We start from the raw sequence: 18779 nt of genomic DNA, 5'->3' as shown, positions 1-18779 counted from the left end.
ACCTCCCAGGTTCAAGCAATTCTCCTGCCTTAGCCTCCCACGTAGCTGGGACCACAGGCATGCACCATCATGTCCAGCTAATATTTTTAGTAGAGATGCAGTTTCACTATATTGGCCAGGCTGGTCTTGAACTCCTGACCTTGTGATCTGCCCGCCTTGGCCTCCCAAAGTGCTGGGACTACAGGCGTCAGCCACCGCACCTGTCTGCAGTGGCTCTTTTAAACCAGTAAATCTTGGGATAACTAGTTATATATAATAACTGAAACAATCAGGCATTTTAGAATTCCTATGTAAGCTAACTTTTACCACGTAGCATTCTCACACATTTGTGTGTTTGTGTGTGTGTGTGCGCGCGCAAAAGAAAAGAGATAAGGAGCTTTGTTATTGCATAGTGTTTTGTGGTCCACTCACTTTTGCCTTGCCTGCATTCACTTGAGCAATTAAGAATCTAAAGTATCCAGTCGGTACATTGGGCTGTCTGCCAGGTACCATGTTAAAAACAAAGCTGAGCCCTTTTGCGGCCATCACCAAAGCGGGAGCGGCCAAAATGAAGTTTAATCCCTTTGTGACTTCCGACTGAAGCAAGAATCGCAAAAGGCATTTCAATGCACCTTCCCACATTCGCAGGAAGAGTATGTTTTCCCCTCTTTCCAAAGAGCTGAGACAGAAGTACAACGTGCGATCCATGCCCATCCGAAAGGATGATGAAGTTCAGGTTGTACGAGGACACTATAAAGGTCAGCAAATTGGCAAAGTAGTCCAGGTTTACAGGAAGAAATATGTTATCTACACTGAACGGGTGCAGCGGGAAAAGGCTAATGGCACAACTGTCCACATAGGCATTCACCCCAGCAAGGTGGTTATCACTAGGCTAAAACGGGACAAAGACCGCAAAAAGATCCTTGAACGGAAAGCCAAATCTCACCAAGTAGGAAACGAAAAGGGCAAATACAAGGAAGAAACAATTGAGAAGATGCAGGAATAAAGTAATCTTATATATAAGCTTTGATTAAAACTTGAAACAAAGAAAAAAACAAAACAAAACAAAACAAAGCTGAGCCTGCTCCTAGCTTGTTGGAAAACTCAGATAAACACAAATTAACAGACACAAATTCCAGCAGCTCTCCTGTCACATTCTATGTTTTGGAACACCCTAGGGTGGCTTTCTCAGATTCAGCACTGGGACCATCATAGTCAACACTTGTCATGATCAAGACTCAACCCTGGGTCTTGGATACAGTCCTAACGGACCACTGGTTCTAACCCACAAGGTTGTTTACCCATCTAAGCAGGCTTAGGGGTAAACAGGATTCCTGCTTCAAATACAGGATTCTGGGAAGTTGATTCATTCTTGACTCTAAGTCAAACTAAATGCAAGCATAAGCTTCATCAACAAAGTAGTTGTTTGTATATTATGCAACTTCCCTAATGCCTTTTAATTTCTTCCGAAGACTCAACCAATGCTACAGGTAAGACAATTAAAAAGACACACAGACATAGGATCACACATCAAGTTTTTGCCAAATTAAATTACTGTTTTAAAAATGATTTGCACCACTGATGGGCAAAAACCATAAAATTTCCAATGTATGAACTCTGGGATACAAGACACTCTTTGACCACTGTGAACACTCTGAGGAAAATTCCTGTGGTTTTGAGGCAGTCACAAGGCAATGTACTGCAAATGGCCTGGACTCAGAAGCAAAGGGCTCTTGATTTTAATCCTAGCCCACCACTGACAAGCTCAATGGCCCTGGGATGTTTCCTCATCAGCAGAGGTGGGCTAATGAATCCAGAGCCCCTGATTCACAGTTGTTCCTCAATAAATGAACACATAGAAAGTTATACAATGATACAAAAATATCAGGTAGAAATTTACTTGTTTGTAAGTCTATCAATCCATCTATCCACTCACCTATCTGTCTATTCATCCATCTTTTTTTCTAGCCACCCATCCATCCGTCTATCCATGCACCTATTTATCCATCCATCCAATTATCCATCCATCTATCCGGATAACATATCCATCTGTGCACCCACCCATCCATCCATTCATGGATACAACCATTCATCTACACATCCACCCACCTATTCACCAAACTACTCATCTGTCTGTCCATCCATCCATCCATCCATCCATCCATCCATCCATCCATCCCTGCATATACCCACTCACTTGTCCATCCATCCACTCATCCATTCACCCACCCACCTACCCATCTGTCTGTCCATCCATCCATCTACCCATCTATCCATCCATCCATCCATCCATCCATCTACCCATTCATCCATCCATCCATTTATTCATCCACACATACATTCGGCCACCCATTCACCAAACCCTTATCTATCATCCATCCATCCATCCATGTATACACCCACCCTTTCATCCATCCATTCACCCATCCACCCATGTGTTTATCCATTCATTCATCCACCCACACATCCACCTACCCATTCATCCAACCCTCCATCTATTCACCCATCCACTCATCCACCCACCCATCCATCCATCCATCCTCTCATCCATCCATTTGTCCATGCATTCATTCATCCACCCATTTATTTATTCATCTACCCATTTATCTCTCAATCAATCCATGCATCCAGGTGGTTGTCCATTTATCCATACATCCACAACTCCCACCCATCCACCCATCTATACATCCATCCTCCCACTGACTCAGGAGGCTTCATTTGAGTGTCTACAGCAGACATTGCGTGTGGCTCAGACACCTCTTAACTGCCTTGGCTGCCCACAAGTACCTCACAGGAGGTCTCTACTATAAATTTTGCTCAGCCCCTGGCAATGGAGGCCAGAAATAAAAAAAAAAAAAGTGATTTAAATAACACTATAACACTGAAACAAACCTGGCTTTTTGAACGGTAAGATTAAAAACGTACTCCTCTGTCTGTAGTGAGGTCAGGAGAGTTAGTCTGGGCCTGGCACAGCCATCTTGCAGTGTCACCAACCACCCTGGCACCTTTGCTCCATATATTCTGTCATTCTTGGAATAGGACCTCTACCCTCTAGAGGACTTCCTGCTCTAAGCTAGCTGCTGGAACTCCAGACATCACATCATTATTCCAGGCAGGCCCAGCATGATGCTGAGAAAGCGAAAAGTGGGCTTGTTGGCCACCAGTCCCCCTCTTAAGGGTCTCCTCAGAAGTTTCACCCAATAACTTTGGTTTACATTGATTTTATTAACTAGAACATAGATTTTTGGTTACACCTAACTGCAAAGGAGAATAAGGATATCGTCTTCCAGCCGTCACATTGCCAGAATCAGTAAATTCAAGGTCCCTTAATATAAAGGAAGAAAGAAAGGATATGGGATAGGCAACTGGAGTCTCACACATGCATGAGAAATGGATGGACGGACGGTGGACAGGGGCGTGTATGTAAATACTATATTAGTCTTCTCAGGCTGCCATAATAAAATAGCATAGACTGGGTACCTAAACAAAAGGAATTTATTTTCTCACAGTTCTAGAGACTGGGAAGTCCAAGATCAAGGAGCTGGTTGGTTCAGTTCCTGGTGAGGGCTGTCTTCTTGGTTTGCTGTGTTCTCACATGGAGGAGAGACAGAGCAAGCAAGTCCTCTGGTATCTCTTCTCATAAAGGCACTAACTTCACTGCCTAGGGTCCTAACTTTACGATTTCATTTAACCTTAATTATTTCCTTGCTGCAAGTACAGACACATGGGGAACAGAACTTCAACACAGGAATTTGGAGAGTAGACACCACCCTGCTCATGGCACATATAAGCATGCATACTGAATGTGTGTGTGCATGTGTGTGAATGGAACAATTGGAAGCCTCATTCATAGCACATATATGCAAGCATACTATGTGTGTGCATGTGTGTCTGTATGGAAAGATAGGAAACCTCATTATCTAAATGACTAGCCTTTTGGGTGAGCTAAGTTTTGTTGTGTATGCATTCAATTGAGTAATTAAGCTTCTCAAAGGCTGCCTCTCTTTGTTGGGCTCTCTGCCAGGTGCTGAGGTACAAACAAAGATGTGACTGCTCCACAGCTTATTGGGAGGCTCAGATAAACACGAATAAATCTAAATAAACACACATAAATTAAGGGCTATTAAAATAAACACTTGCTGCTCCCAGAAGCAGAGCCACAGCTGTTTGATTTTACTGCTGTATCCCACAGAGCAGATACTCAAAAAGCTTTGTTGAGGCCGGGCATGGTGGCTCCTCCCTGTAATCCTAGGACTTGGGGAGGGCTGAGACTGGGGGATTGCTTGAGGCCAGGAGTTTGAGACCAGCCTGGGCAATATAGTGAGAGCCCATCTCTAAAATAAAATAACCTGGGCGTGGTGGTGCAGTCTTCTGATCCCAGCTACTCAAGAGGCTGAGGTCAGAGGATTACTTGAGCCCAGGAGTTTGAGACCAGCCTAGGTAACACAGAGAGACCCCATCTCTAAAATTATAAAATGAGCCAGACATGGTGGCACATTCCTATGGTCCCAGATACTCGGGAGGCTGAGATACTCAACCCAGGGAGGTTGAGACCAGCCTGGGCAAAAGAGAGAGACCTCGTCTCTACAAAAAATAAAAATAAGCAAAAATAAATAAAATATTTTTAAAAACATGAAAAAGCTTTGTTGAATAACTGGGCATGTTGAGAAATCACCAAGAATAGAGCACTGTAGGAACTTGAGGAGAAAAAAACTGAGTTGGTGGTGCAGGAGCCAAGCAGTTAGGGGTACATGAAAGAAAATCGTGAGTGGGCTGTACCCTGGCAAATGCAGCTGGACAAAAGAGCTGATGCTACTCGTTCCCGAAGATCACATTCTTAAGCTCGAATGGGTGGCAGAGTTGACCTGACTCAGGGTAATGGTACAGGAATATACATGTGCATATATATCATACTGCAAATATATCAGTTTTGAATCTGACTCACTAAGAATAATCTAGAGGCTGGGTACGGTGGCTCCTGCCTGTAATCCCAGCACTTTGGGAGGCCGAGGAGGGTGGATCACCTGAGGTCGGGAGTTCAAGACCAGCCTGACCAACATGGAGAAACCCTGTCTCTACTAAAAATACAAAATTAGCTGGGCGTGATGGTGCATGCCTGTAATCCCAGCTACTCGGGAGGCTGAGGCGGGGCAATCTCTTGAACCCGGGAAGTGGAGGTTGTGGTGAACTGAGATCGCACCATTGCACTCCAGCCTGGGCAACAAGAGCAAAACTGTCTCAAAAAAAAAAAAAAAAAAAAAAGCCGGGTATGGTGGCTCAAACCTGTAATCCCAGCACTTTGGGAGGCCGAGGTGAGTGGATCACGAGGTCAGGAGATCGAGACCATCTTGGCTAACACACGGTGAAAACCCGTCTCTACTAAAAATACAAAAAATTAGCTGGGCGTGGTGGCAGGCACCTTTAGTCCCAGCTACTTGGGAGGCTGAGGCAGGAGAATGGCGTGAACCCAGGAGACAGAGCTTGCAGTGAACCGAGATCATGCCACTTCTCTCCAGCCTGGGCGACAGAGTGAGACTCTGTCTCAAAAAAAAAAAAAAAAAAAAAAGATAATCTAGACATCAGGAGAACATCTGTTGGTCACAATTTGAGAGAACAGGGAGATAAGAACATCCAGCCACCCATCCATCTATTCATCCATCTGTCCATCCATGCACCCACCCACCCATGTATTTATTCATCCATCCATCCATCCACCTACCCATCCATACATGCATACATCCACCCCTCCATTCATCCAACCCTTCATCTATCCACTCATTCATCCATCCATGCATCCACCCACATTCCACTCCATCCACCCACCCACCCTCAATTCATCCACCCACACATCCATCCACACATCTACCCATCCATCCATCCACCTATCCATCCATCCATCCGTCCATCCATCCATCCATCCATCCACTCACCCATCCATTAGCCCACGCATCCTATCTGAACTATGTCTGTGAGATTCCTCCATAGTGAAATTATTCTTTTCCTAATTTTTTAGTGTCATACACTTTGGAAGAAGTGGGGATTTGTGCCCATCTCCTTGATGGTTAGAGCAGCAGTCCCCAGCCTTTTTGGTACCAGGGACCAGTTTCATAGAAGACAATTTTTCCATGCGACCAAGGGTGGGAGGGATGGTTTCAGGATGATTCAAGCACATTACATTGATTGTGCACTTTATTTCCATTATTATTATTATACTGTAATGTATAATGAAATAATTCTACAACTCACCATAATGTAGAATCAATGGGAGCTTATATGAGCCCATTCTCGCAATGCTATGAAGAACTACCTAAGACTAGGTAATTTATGAAGGAAAGAGGTTTAATTGAGGGGGGCGGTGCAAAACCATTCATGAAGGATCTGACCCCATGATCCAGTCACCTCCCACCAGGCCCCCACCTCCAACACTGGGGATTTCAGTTTGACATGAGATTTGGGCGGGGACACAGAGGCAAACTGTATCACCGCCAGCACAGCACCTAGCATCTTGCCACTCGGAAAGAATGCCAACATTTCTCTCTAGACATATTTTCTTTTTCTTTTATTTATTTATCTTTTGAGACAGAGTCTCGCTCTGTCACCCAGGCTGGAGTGAAGAGGCATGATCTCGGCTCACTGCAACCTCTGCCTCCCAAGTTCAAGTGATTCTCGTGCCTCAGCCTCCAGAGTATCTGAGATTACAGGCACTCACCACCACTCCCTGCAAATTTTTTCTGTAATTTTAGTAGAGATGGTGTTTCACCATGTTGGCCAGGCTGGTCTTGAACTTCTGACCTCAGGTGATCCACCCACCTCGGCTTCCCAAAGTGCTGTGATTACAGGTGTGAACCACCGTGCCCAGTCTAGACATATTGACATATTTCCTTTTTCTCTTTCTTTCTTTCTTTTTTCTTTTTCTTTTTTTTTTTTTTGAGACAGAGTCTTTTGCTGTCACCCAGGCTGGAATGTAGTGGCGTGATCTCGGCTCACTGCAACCTCTGCCTCCTGGGTTCAAGTGACTCTCCTGCCTCAACCTCCCAAGTAGCTGAGATTATAGGCGTGCACCACCACACCAGGCTAATTTTTGTATTTTTAATAGGGACGGGGTTTCACCATGTTGGTCAGGCTGGTCTCAAACTTCTGACCTCAGGTGATCCGCCCGCCTCAGCCTCCCAAAGTGCTGGGATTACAGGTGTGAGCCACCATGCCCAGTCTAGACATATTTTCTTCAAGGATGCACTTATCATTGGAAATGGTTCTTTCTGACAACTCCCCTGCCCCGATGCTTTCTTTCCTGTTCCATGGAGTTCTGTGCTGTGTAGTTTGATTTTCAGTCCTCCTTTGAATTCTGCAGCTGTGTATTTAGACCCATTTCCCAGGCCAGTAAACAAAGCCCCGTGGGCAAGAAACCACAGATCCCCCTAGAAAGTGGGAGAAAAAGCCCACACAATAGTGTGTGCATGTATGTGTGTGCGTGCATGCATGTGTGTGTGTGCATGCACGTGCATGTGTGTGCATGAGGATGGACTAAAATTATAACCCACATGTATGTGCAGTATAAAACATATAAAACTGGTTTGGAGAGCAGGGTATGAAAAGTCCAAAGTCAGAAGAACTAATCTTTGGCCGTGGGTGGTGGCTCACACCTGTAATACCAGCACTTTGGGAGGCCGAGGCCGGTGGATCACTTGAGGTCAGGAGTTCGAGACCAGTCTGGCCAACATGGTGAAATCCCATCTCTACTAAAAATACAAAAATTAGCCAGGCATGGTGATGGGCGCCTGTAGCCGCAGCTACTCAGGAGACTGAGGCACAAGGATTGCTTGAACCTGGAAGGCGGAGGTTGCAGTGAGCCGAGATCGTACCACTGCATTCCAGCCTGGACGACAGAGTGACACTCTGTCTCAATAAATAAATAAACAGAAGAAGAACTAATTCTTAAAAATTAAAGACACATGGAAGGTTTCCGCAGGAGGCTGGGAGCTACCAAGGGCTAGGTTGAAATGTGCAGCGTGGACACTTGGGTCCCTTGGAAATGGTCAGAACATGGTTATTTCTTGAGGTTCCACTGGTGAAATAAACGGGAAACATGGAGACTGCCCAAGTGGTGAGTTCCCCATCCCTTCCTCGGCCTAGTTTGTGGCCTTCAAAAGATGCTTCCCATGGCACCTGGACACAATTCAGAAGACTTTTTCAATTAATTTAATTTTCATTCTGGAGGTTACAGCCTCTTGGTGCCAGTTCCAGAGTGTCTGCAGAATATTATGGAAATTCGTATTTGGAGCCAAAGAATGGTAGCATTAAAAAAAAAAAAAAGAAAAAAGGCAAAAGGCATCTAACTAAATGAATTAGAAACAGAAGTCTTCCAAATGCTTATCTGTGTGAACACAAAAAGCTTCAAAGCCTGGCCTTCAGGAGCTGATGCTGCGTCTTTATTATGGCTGGCAAGAGTGACCTGCGCCCTCCCTGAAAGGCAGCCAGAGTCTAGACTCTACTGGGACATAATGGACAGTCAGAGGAGGGCAGCTTCACCTGCAGTGCCATCCAAATGGCAGAGGCTGGAGATTGTCCAGGGTAGGGCCTTGCTTTTGGAGGTCATGGGGGTGAAGCAGGAAGTTCACAGGCGGAGGGGTCTTTGGAGTATGAGGCGGCAGAAAGACCCTGCTTTCTTTTCATCTCTGCTTCATCCCAAGTCGGACTTGCCTCAGGGTGCCAAAATGCCCAGGCAGCTCCAGCATCCCCTTTCTCCTCAAAATGAGCCCCCAGGGTCCTCCTGCTTACCCTGACCTAGGGCTCACACCCTCCCTCGATCCCAGCCCAGGACTGTGGCCAGGAAAAAAGAAAGTGCTAATTGGTAGAGTCAATGCCACATGGGGAGGTCGGCGGAGAGGTGCAGGAGAAAATACCACGGAAGGAGCTCTGGTTGGGTAATTCATCGGGATTCACTCCAAGAGGTAACACTTTAAAGATGGTGTTCCCATGAAGAATGATTACATTTTTCTCATGCCTCTAAAGTGCAATTATGTTGCTGGAGTTTTGCTGGCTGAAAAGAAAACGAAAAAGAAAAGAAAAAAACTTCCGGTGTGCAAGCTCACCCTGTTACTTCTGAAGATATGCATCACTCATACCACCTGCGGCACAGGCCCAGCCCCTCTAGCCTTGCAGGTTTCTGAGCTAGGGGTGCAGGTGACCTAGGGAGGGGTGGGTATAGCCACAGGCAGGGGACAGCTCAAGACCATTTGACCCAGCAAGCCCATTACTGGGCATATAGCCAAAGGATTATAAATCATTGTACTATAAAGACACAGGCATATGTATGTTTATTGCAGCACTAGTCACAACAGCAAAGACTTGGAACCAACCCAAGTGTCCATCAATAATAGACTGGATAAAGAAAATGTGGCACATAGACACCATGGAATACTATGCAGCCATAAAAAAGGATCAGTTAATGTCCTTTGCAGGGACATGGACGAAGCTGGAAACCATCCTTCTCAGCAAACTATCACAAGAACAGAAAACCAAACACCACATGTTCTCACTCATAAGTGGGAGTTGAACAATGAAAGCACATAGACACAGGGAGGGGAGCATCCCACACTGGTGCCTGTTGGTGGGTGGGGGGCTGTGGGAGGGACAGCATTAGGAGAAATACCTAATGTAGATGATGGTTGATGGGTTCAGCAAACCACCATGGCACGTGTATACCTATGTAACAAAACTGCACGTTCTGCACATGTACCCCAGAACTTAAAGTATAATAATAATAATAATAAAGACAGTTGTTATTTCAGAGTCCCTGACTCAGCTGGCCAGGCAGCAAGTCTGCCAGTCCAGGAATGGGCCAATAGATGAGGCAGGGCTTTGTAAACCAAAAATAAAATTCTTTGGGAGGCTGAGGTGGGCGGATCACTTGAGGTCAGGAGTTCCAGACTAGCCTAGCTAACATGGTGAAACCCCGTCTCTACTAAGAATACAAAAATTAACCAGGTGTGGTAGCAGGTGCCTGTAGTCCCAGCTACTCAGGAGGCTGAGGCAGGAGAATCGCTTGAACCTGGGAGGTGGAGGTTGCAGTGAGTTGAGATGGCGCCACAGCACTCTAGCCTGGCCGACAGAGTAAGACTCCGTCTCAAAAACTAAAAAAATTAATACAATAAAATAAAATTCTAAGCCCCCCACCTCCCCACCTTCAAAACATCTGAATGGACTTCCTCCTCAGACAGAGCTTTTTAAAAATGTAACCTCAGAGACTGTTTCAGGCCGTGATGCGAAGCAGGGGTCCAACATGCCTCACGATGCCTCTCCGGTGTTAACATCCACACAGCCTTTAAGTCTGAGAAGAAACATTTTACAACCTCTTCTCTCTGACCCTAGCACCCAAAGGCTTCCTGTTCAAATAAGAACTTGATTCTTCACAATTCTTTATCTTAACCCAGACATTCTTTTCTATTGATCCCAGGACTTTAAAGAAACTCAAGCAATTGCCAATCAGAAAATTCTAAAATCTACCTGTAAGCTGGAAGCCTCCTGCTTTAAGTTGTCCCGCCTTTCTGGACAAAACCAATGTGTCTTACATTTCATTGCTGTCTCATGCCTCCCTAAAACGTATAAACCCAAGCTACACCCCGATCACCTTGGGCACACGTTCTCAAGAGCTCCTGAGGGCTGTGTCACGGGGCATGGTCACTCATATTTGGCTCAGATTATATCTCTTCAAATATTTTAGAGTTGGACTCCTTTCTTTTCTTTCTTTTTCTTTTCTTTCTTTCTTTCTTTCTTTTTTTTTTTTTTGAGACGAAGTCTCGCTCTGTCACCCAGGCAGAAGTGACAGAGTGCAGTGGCCTGATCTTGGCTCACTACAACCTCCACCTCCCGGGTTCAAGCGATTCTCCTGCCTCAGCCTCCTGAGTAGCTGGGACTACAGGTGCACACCACCACATGCGTCTAATTTTGTATTTTAGAAGACAAGGTTTCACCTTGTTGGTCAGGCTGGTCTCCAACTCGACCTCAGGTGATCTGCCTGCCTCGGTCTACCAAAGTGCTGGGATTACAGGTGTGAGCCACTGCGCCGGGCCTAGTTTGACTCTTTTCGTGGACAGTTGGAAACGTGGAATGCAAGAATATTCGGGATTATTTGTCAGGCTGCAAAGTTGTTCCACCACCCTGCAGGAAAATGGATACAATTTTAGGCTTAGGTGTTAACAAAAAACATATCGTTAGTGTGGGAAGGGCGACAACTGCACTGCAGCTGTGGCCGGTGGCGCGGGAGGGTCTCTAAACTCGAAGCCCACTTCGAAAGGCGAGTCGCCCGTGACCAGGACTAGGGCCTAGGCACCCCAGATAGAAGGGACCTCGTTCCCTATTGTTCCCCACTTACCCCCATGACCAGGAGTCCCCACTCCCAGCCTCGTCCTGGGGATTCTGGGGAGAAACTGCCCCAGCGCAGAGGCTCCTCCAAGGGTCGTCCTTGGTCCCGCGCAAAGGGGGCGTCCGCCACCCTCCGGGCTGCGCACCCCCAGCTCCCCAGCTCGGACGTTTTAGAAAGGACATGAGGCGGGGGTTGCCCGTGGAGGGGGGCCCACGCTTCCTGAGCAGGGAGGGGATTGCCCTTTGCTCCCCTTGGGGAACTCCCTGAGGTGAGCATCTGGGAGGCGCCCCCACACTTTTCCCAGCAGGGGAGGCGGGAGAGTTTCCTTTGCTCCCATTGCAGAGCAGGGGAGGGTCCCTGTTAGGGGCAGAGAAGGGGCTGCAGGGGCAGGTAGGGAGGGTGGGGCCACACGTTTCCACTAAGGGCGGCAGTTTCGTGTCGCTACAGTTAGAGGCGTGCATTTAGGAGGCTGTAGACAGGGAGCGACCCGCACTTGCCCGAGCAGGGGAGCTGCTGGGAAAGTTTGTTTTGCTCCCACTGGAGACCAGGGGGTGAGGGGGTCCTTGTTAAAGGGAAGGAGAAGTGGCTGCACGGGCGAGCGGGGAAGGGGGAGCTCTGTGTTTCCAAGAAGGGCAGCAGTTTTATGCCACTACAGTTAAGAGCCGCCCTGGGGCGTGCATTCAGGGGGCTGTAATCTGGGAGGGACCCACACTTTCCCGAGAATGTTGTAGTTGACTTTGCTCCCGGTCGGCGCCGCCCTGGCTACGGCCTTGTGGGTGGGTGAGTGGCGTAGGCAGCTTCTTGAAAAGGGAAGGGGGTGTCCCGTGCTTCCCTCGGCGCTGTCTGGGGCCATCCCCTCCCGCCTCCCCGTTCTGTCCCCTCCCCAGACCCTGCGTTCCCGCCCCTGCTGTGCGCGCGTGGAGGCCAGGGTAGGGAGGTGAGGGGGGCGGGGAGAGGGGGCGGGGAGAGGGGGCGGGGCGGGGCGGGCGCAGCTGGGCCTGAGCTTGCAGGGCCGCTCCCCTCACCCGCCCCCTTCGAGTACTCCTCGGGCTTCGCCCCACCCGGCCCGTGGGGAAGTATCCGTCCCGCTGCCTTCGCCCACGCGCTGCACTCGGGGACGGTCCCTGCGCGCTCTGGGCGCACCATGGCCCGCGGGGCTGCGCTGGCGCTGCTGCTCTTCGGCCTGCTGGGTGCTCTGGTCGCCGCCCCGGGTGAGCGAGCGGAGGGATCCGGGTGGGGGGACGCGGGGGGCGCGGCCCGGGCCTGGGGATCCGCTTGGGATGCGAGGTTAGGGGGCGCCCCGCGAGGACACCCGCACCCTCCTCCCTGCCTAGCGGGACGTGCTGTGCCCGCGGGGGCCCAGGCCCGGAGGAGGCCCCCACTTTCTCCCCAACGCTTTTCCTGGAGCCATTTCACAGAGAAAAGTCAGCGTTTGTTGTCGGAGTTGTAAACTCTTAAATTTGGCGGGGCCTTGGGAGAGGTGGCATACGATTCTTCCCAATCTAGGGGACTTTCTTACGGATCTCTGCCCCTTTGCCTAAGCCCCTCACCCCACCCCGTTATCTGCCCGCAGGGTTTGGGGACCTGCGTCTTTAGGCCGCGCGCGGAAGCCGCCCTGGAGTTGCCTGTCAGAGCCACGCCCTGCGTCCCGGGCCTAAATTTGGAATCGCTGGGAGCCTGAGACCCGGCTCGTGGGGGGAAGGGAAGGAAAAGTTAGAAAAACACTTTGAGCCCTGAATATGTTCAAAAATACTCTGGATACAGGCTCTGGGCATTTCAGCGCGTGTGCGCCAGGCAACACGGGGCGCCGAAAGAAACGTGTGCTTACCAAATTGTCCATCTGTAGCGGTGGAGAATTCGGAAAACAGAAAAAGTATCCAGGGAAGAGCGAGCCACGGTCACCCTCCCACGGCCTAAACCGGACCTATTTCTAATTGTTACTCTAATCATGTGTTTCTGTTTCCCTCCCTTTGAAAGGGAAACGGGGACCCTGCTGGATGTGGTGTGTTATAAGTTCTTTTTTCCAGTGACCAGTGCATTTTTGCTTTTAAGTAGACCGGCTTGCAGGTAGTGTAGACTTCAGGACCGGCCTTACCAGGGTTGGACATATTTAGGAAGGAGAGGCGGGAACGCCCAGCCCTGGGGAGGACAGAGGCGGCCCGGTTTGTGTTGATGGGATCTAGCTCAGCCTAGAGCTGTGGTGACTAGACCGGGTCTGTATTTTTAGGGAGGAGTTGCTAATGGATTTACACCCTGTTTAAAGGGGTCCCGGGTATCCTAGAAATTGTGCTTTCACTCGGTAGACGTTAGAGATAATGAAGCCTGCTCTGTAGAGGAAAACTTGGAGGACTCTCCAGCCTGCAGGGACGTTCCAAGCAGAGCTTCCTGTTTCTCCCTTTTCTTCCTAAATGGCCTTCCTTCTTGCGGGCAAGCTGCCACCACGAACGGGATGGCTCTGTAGGGTTTTATCAGCTGCATTTATTCCCAAGGCACCCTTTAGATGAAAGGGTTTTTCTCTTGTCTCTCTGCGAATGCGTTTCTTCATCCTTCATGCATTCCTTCCTTCCTTTGCATCTACTGTGTGCTTGGGGTCAGGGAAATATATCCAAGGGAGTTCTGGTGGCCTAAGAATTCAGTTTCCTGGAGAACAGAGGCATCTGAACAGGCGGATGGGAGAAGGGCGACAGGCACCATTCTAGTTCCATCACGAAATAACTCAGGGGTTCCCAGTGCTCAGTCTTGGTGAGGGGCTTGGCTGGGTTTTGAAGCCCTGGGGAAATTTTGCCGGCTGGTCTGGCATCCCAAGTCATTGGAGGAGAGTGGGTGGAAAGCCTTATATTCTCTGAGCCCCAAACAGGTCGTTGCAGTTTTTGTGTTTGTTTGTTTTTGTTTTGTTTTTTGAGACGGAGTCTCTGTCGCCAGGCTGGAGTGCAGTGGCGCGATGTCGGCTCACTGCGTTGCACAGTTTTTAAACCCACAGCAGTGTTGATCTGGAACTCCTGATTTTGGAAGCATACCAGGCTTAGGAACTCCAAGCTGCTGATGTTTGAGTAAAGGGAAGCGTAGCTGTCTATGGGGTGGGTGGGTAGGGAAGGGCAGTGGGACAGGGGGATAACAGGGGCCAATCTGTCCTTCAATTGCAGAGGAAGGCCTGGCCGTCCGCACTGATGGATCTCCCTGAGAGACCCTTCTCACCTCGTCTTTCCAGTCTGACCTTGCTAGAGATGGAGACAGAAACAGCCTGTCCCAGTAATATGAATACACATGTTGTTTCATTAGGAAGTTGACTTTTGAGTTGGTGATGCTCAGAACACACTTCCCTATAGCGATATGCATCAGGTGCACAACCCTGTTGAGCCTGGAGTAGGTTCTCACACTGGTGCTGATAGCCCTGGCCTGATCTCAGAGGGTTGGGGACCCTGTGTTCCTTGGTGTCTTCATAAATTCTCAGGGGTACAGGTGGGATGTGGTGAGGGATGGATGAACAGAGGGAAGCGTATAGAGGAAAAGAGGAGGCTTCAGCTTTGTAGAGAGCAGGACGTCCCCTCAGGGCGATGCTGGCCCGGAGGAGACACTTTGTGATGGTTGCAGACATTTTTGGTTGCCACCCTGGGGTGGGACCTCCTACCATCCTGCAATGGGTGGGGCAGCTTAGGGAAGCTGCTCAGAATCTTTCAAGGGCCAGAACGGCCCCCAGCACAAGGAATTCATCTAGTCCCAAATGCCAATAGTGTTGAAGGTGGCAAACCTTGAGGAGGGCTTGGGAGTTGTATGTATGCGCTGATCAGGGCTGCCCCGTCCCAGGCAGTAGAGCAGCGCACATCCAGTGCATCCCTGCTCTCCAGCAAAGGCTGATTTGCACCCCCGGGCAACGGCACAGCGGCCTGTGCAGTTTGGAAAACTCCAAACACCTACGGAATCAACATCTCTTGAACAATACCAGGCCTCTTCAGGATTCCTTCACCCCAGAAGAGCAAGCGTGGGCTTCGTTTTTTCACTCTCCAGAGCTCTTGTCTCCTGCCCATGTGGGTGTGTGTGGAAGTTATTAGGAGAATGTTTCTGGGCAGAGGAAGTGGGTTTTATCATCCCGCGAGTTTGCCTTGGTTTTCCACCAGCATGTTTGGCTCTGATAAAAGTTGATTGCTTTGCATTTAACTCCCTACTAAAGGCCGGGCATGGTGACTCAGGCCTGTAATCCCAGCACTTTGGGAGGCCAAGGCCGGTGGATCACATGAAGCTAAGAATTCGAGACCAGCCTGACCAACATGGCAAAACCCCGACTCTATTAAAAATACAAAAACTACCTGGGCTTGGTGGTGAGCGCCTGTAATCCCAGCTACATGGGAGCTGAGGCAGGAAAATCACTTCAGCCCAGGAAGCAGAGGTTGCCGTGACGTGAGCTGAAATCTTGTCACTGCACTACAGCCTCGGTGACAGAGACTCAGTCTCAAAGAAAAAAACAAAGAAAACTTCCTGCTTTAGCTCTTTCTCCTTTCTCTGTGTATGAGACACTTTTCAAATACAAATACATGTCTTTACACTTTGGAGATATTCAAGTAAATGATTGTTGTCTGGAAATCACTTTTCTTCCTGAAGGTCGTATGGTGGGTACATGCTGTCATTTAGGAAAAAATGCAGCTCATACAATACTTCTCCCAATTCAGCATTTAGGAATCATGGCGGGATTTCATGGACACTGTCTGTCTGGAATGTTTTCAGACTTAGATATCTTCCCCCAGAGATAGACTTCTCAGTAGCCACATGGACCTTGTGCTGGTTTTCAGTCCTGCTGAAAATGTTCTAATTACTCTTGTTACTTTAGGGGAAAATAATTACATGTCCTTTGTGATTTATAGACACAGTAAGAAATAAGACCCATGTGTCTTTAGGGGTGTGAAGGAGGAAAAGTCTTTTTTTTTTTTTTTGAGATGGAATTTTCCTCAGTTGCCCAGGCTGGAGTGCAGTGACACGATCTCAGCTCATGGCAGCCTCTCCATCTCAGGTTCAAGTGATTCTCCTGTCTCAGCCTCCCAGTTAGCTGGGACTACAGGTGTGCGCCACCATGTCTGGCTAATTTTTGTATATTTAGTAGAGATGGGGTTTTGCTATGTTGACCAGGCTAAAAAGTATTTTTTTGAGGTGGGGTCTCATTCTGTTGCCCAGACTGGAGTGCAGGGGTGCAATCAGGGCTCACTGCAGCCTCTACCTCCTGGGCTCAAGCAATGTTTCCACCTCAGCCTCTGCGGTAGCTGGGACTACAGGCACACACCACCGTGCCTGACCACTTTTAATTTTTTTGTAGAGACAGGGTCTTCTTATGTTGCCCAGACTGAAAAAAAAAAATCTTTTTTTTTTTTTTTTGAGACAGAGTCTCGCTGTGTCACCCAGGCTGGAGTACAATGGCAGGATCTCGGCTCACTGCAACCTCTGCCTCCTGTGCTCAGGCAATTCTCCTGCCTCAACCACCTGAATAGCTGGGAATTCAGGCACATGTCACCATACCTGGCTATTTTTTGTACTTTTAGTAGAGACAGGGTTTCACCATGTTGGCCAGGCTGGCCTCGAACTCCTGGCCTCAAGTGATCTGCCCACCTTGGCCTCCCAAAGTGCTGGGATTACAGGCGTGAGCCACCTGAAAAATCATTTTAAAAATCAACTGTTCTGCGTTCTTACTTGGAAGGGACTCCTGTAACCAAAGACGGGAAAAACAAACCAAACTTTATTAACATGCGTTTTTCATTGATACGTGGGAGATACCTAGAAATGGGTAGTTTTCAAGGAGGTGGCTTGGATTCTAGCTGCTCTAGTATCCTCAACAAAGAACAGTCCATTTTTAGAGAACTGGCAGAGAAACACAAAGGACTTTGAGTCTTCAGGGGCAGCAACTAAATAGCAGAGAAAGGCTGGTTAGTGAAGCTTGTTCATTCCGAATCCTGTGGTTCCGAGTCCAGGCCCGTGAGGATTTTCCGCTGTCTTCCATGGTTCACCTCTGTTCTCCCAGTTGGAGAAGTGGGGTTCGGATTGCTTGTGAATGTGGTCTCATCGTTGCTGGTGTAGCTTCAGGCTGCAGGCTGTCCAGGGCTCGAGGATTTGCTGATACTCTTTTTTTTTTTTTTTTTTTTGAGATGAAGTCTCGCTCTTGTCCCCCAGGCTGGAGTGCAATAGTGCGATCTTGGCTCACTGCAACCTCCGCCTCCTGGGTTCAAGCAATTCTCCTGCGTCAGCCTCCTGAGTAGCTGGGATGACAGGTGCTCACCACCATGCCTGGCTAATTTTTGTATTTTTAGTAGAAACGGGGTTTCATCATCTTGGCCAGGCTGGTCTCGAACTCCTGACCTCAGGTGATCCACCTCGGCCTGCCAAAGTGTATTCTTTTTTGATTTATCCCAGTCTGTTGTCTGAAACATGGTAGCTCACCAAAATTTCTACTCCCATTTGTCCAACTGATAGTGTCTTTTCACATCTCTAGAGACCAGAAGTCCTTCCTCTTCCTGAATTTCCTGTTCAGTATTCTTTCTTGGCTTGGTTCCTTGATGAGTTTTGAGGAGATGGTGCATGGGTGTGTTTTTCAGCTTTGTTTTCGTATGACTCAGGGTTGCCACCACGCCTTGTACGGTCTCCTCGTCATAGTATTAAAATTTCCCGAGCAGGAAACCAGAAACTTCCTTTCTTCTCCCCCAGAGTCAGATTCAAACCAGTGTTTCTCAAGTGGGCTGTGAAAGTAGCATGCAGCCACCCGCCTTGCAGAGAAGAAAATTCAACAGAGGAGGGGATAAAACGCCCACAGGGGGCATGGAAAGCCTTGCTAAAGAAGCCACATGGGCAAAGCTTTTGTTCCGCTCCCTCTGCCTTGGTGGACTGGGCTGGGCTGAGATATAATACGTGTTCGTCATTGTGGACGGCAGTTGGATGGGTCTGAAAGCGATTGCAAACCCCTTTAATTCGCTTTGGTTTCTCAACTTTGAGTGGTGTCGTGGGCTGGGGTGGGTCCCCTGTTTTTGAGAAGCACTTGAAAGAGTCTGATTTTCTGCAGCTTTTCAGGGAGCAAAGCCGTTGCTCCAAGAGCGCTCTTTCAAAGCTGACGATAATGTATTTGGTTGAACTAACAGCCCTTCTTGAGGAGGCAGCAGACTGGCCAGAGCTGTTACATTCCAGGGGTTCTGCAGGCATTACTCATCAGAGACACCTGAGCCTGGATAGCCTCACTCTTGTTTGTTTCTGCTTTGCCTGACCCTGCAAAATTCTTGTCCAAATGCACCCTGGCAAGCATTGATCCACGAGGGGATGCTGGCCAGAAGGAGCTTTCGTTTCTGCAGGAACACGATGGACTGGAATGATGACAAGAATAAACACACTGCATTGTCTTTTAGGGCCAATGGGCTTGGAGGCATACAGATTTTATAAGTACCGCCAGAAGCCAAATATTGCCAGTCGG

At 48.5% G+C, this 18779-nt stretch overlaps 1 protein-coding gene and 1 pseudogene across 5 annotated transcripts in view; both read left to right on the top strand.

Moving 5' to 3' along the window:
• The first annotated feature begins 475 nt into the window (after positions 1-475).
• Positions 476-1034, top strand: LOC117084190 (annotated as a pseudogene). The gene has a single exon (XR_004437346.1). The product of XR_004437346.1 is annotated as a 60S ribosomal protein L26-like (transcript).
• An 11282-nt stretch (positions 1035-12316) lies between these two features.
• The window catches only part of CD99 (CD99 molecule (Xg blood group)), a 50905-nt gene continuing 44442 nt past the window's right edge, over positions 12317-18779 (top strand). For all 4 annotated transcript variants that reach the window (XR_004437328.1, XM_033212478.1, XM_033212394.1 and 1 more), the window contains exon 1: positions 12317-12555. Coding sequence is in view for 3 of the 4 variants with exons in the window: in XM_033212478.1 (XP_033068369.1) it covers positions 12489-12555 (67 nt within the window). In the remaining variant the exon portion in view is untranslated. The remainder of the gene's footprint in view (positions 12556-18779) is intronic.

This window comes from Trachypithecus francoisi, unplaced genomic scaffold, assembly GCF_009764315.1.
Source record: "Trachypithecus francoisi isolate TF-2019V2 unplaced genomic scaffold, Tfra_2.0 Contig00031, whole genome shotgun sequence".
Classification (NCBI taxonomy): domain Eukaryota; kingdom Metazoa; phylum Chordata; class Mammalia; order Primates; family Cercopithecidae; genus Trachypithecus; species Trachypithecus francoisi.
This window is presented reverse-complemented; position numbering and strand designations above follow the sequence as displayed.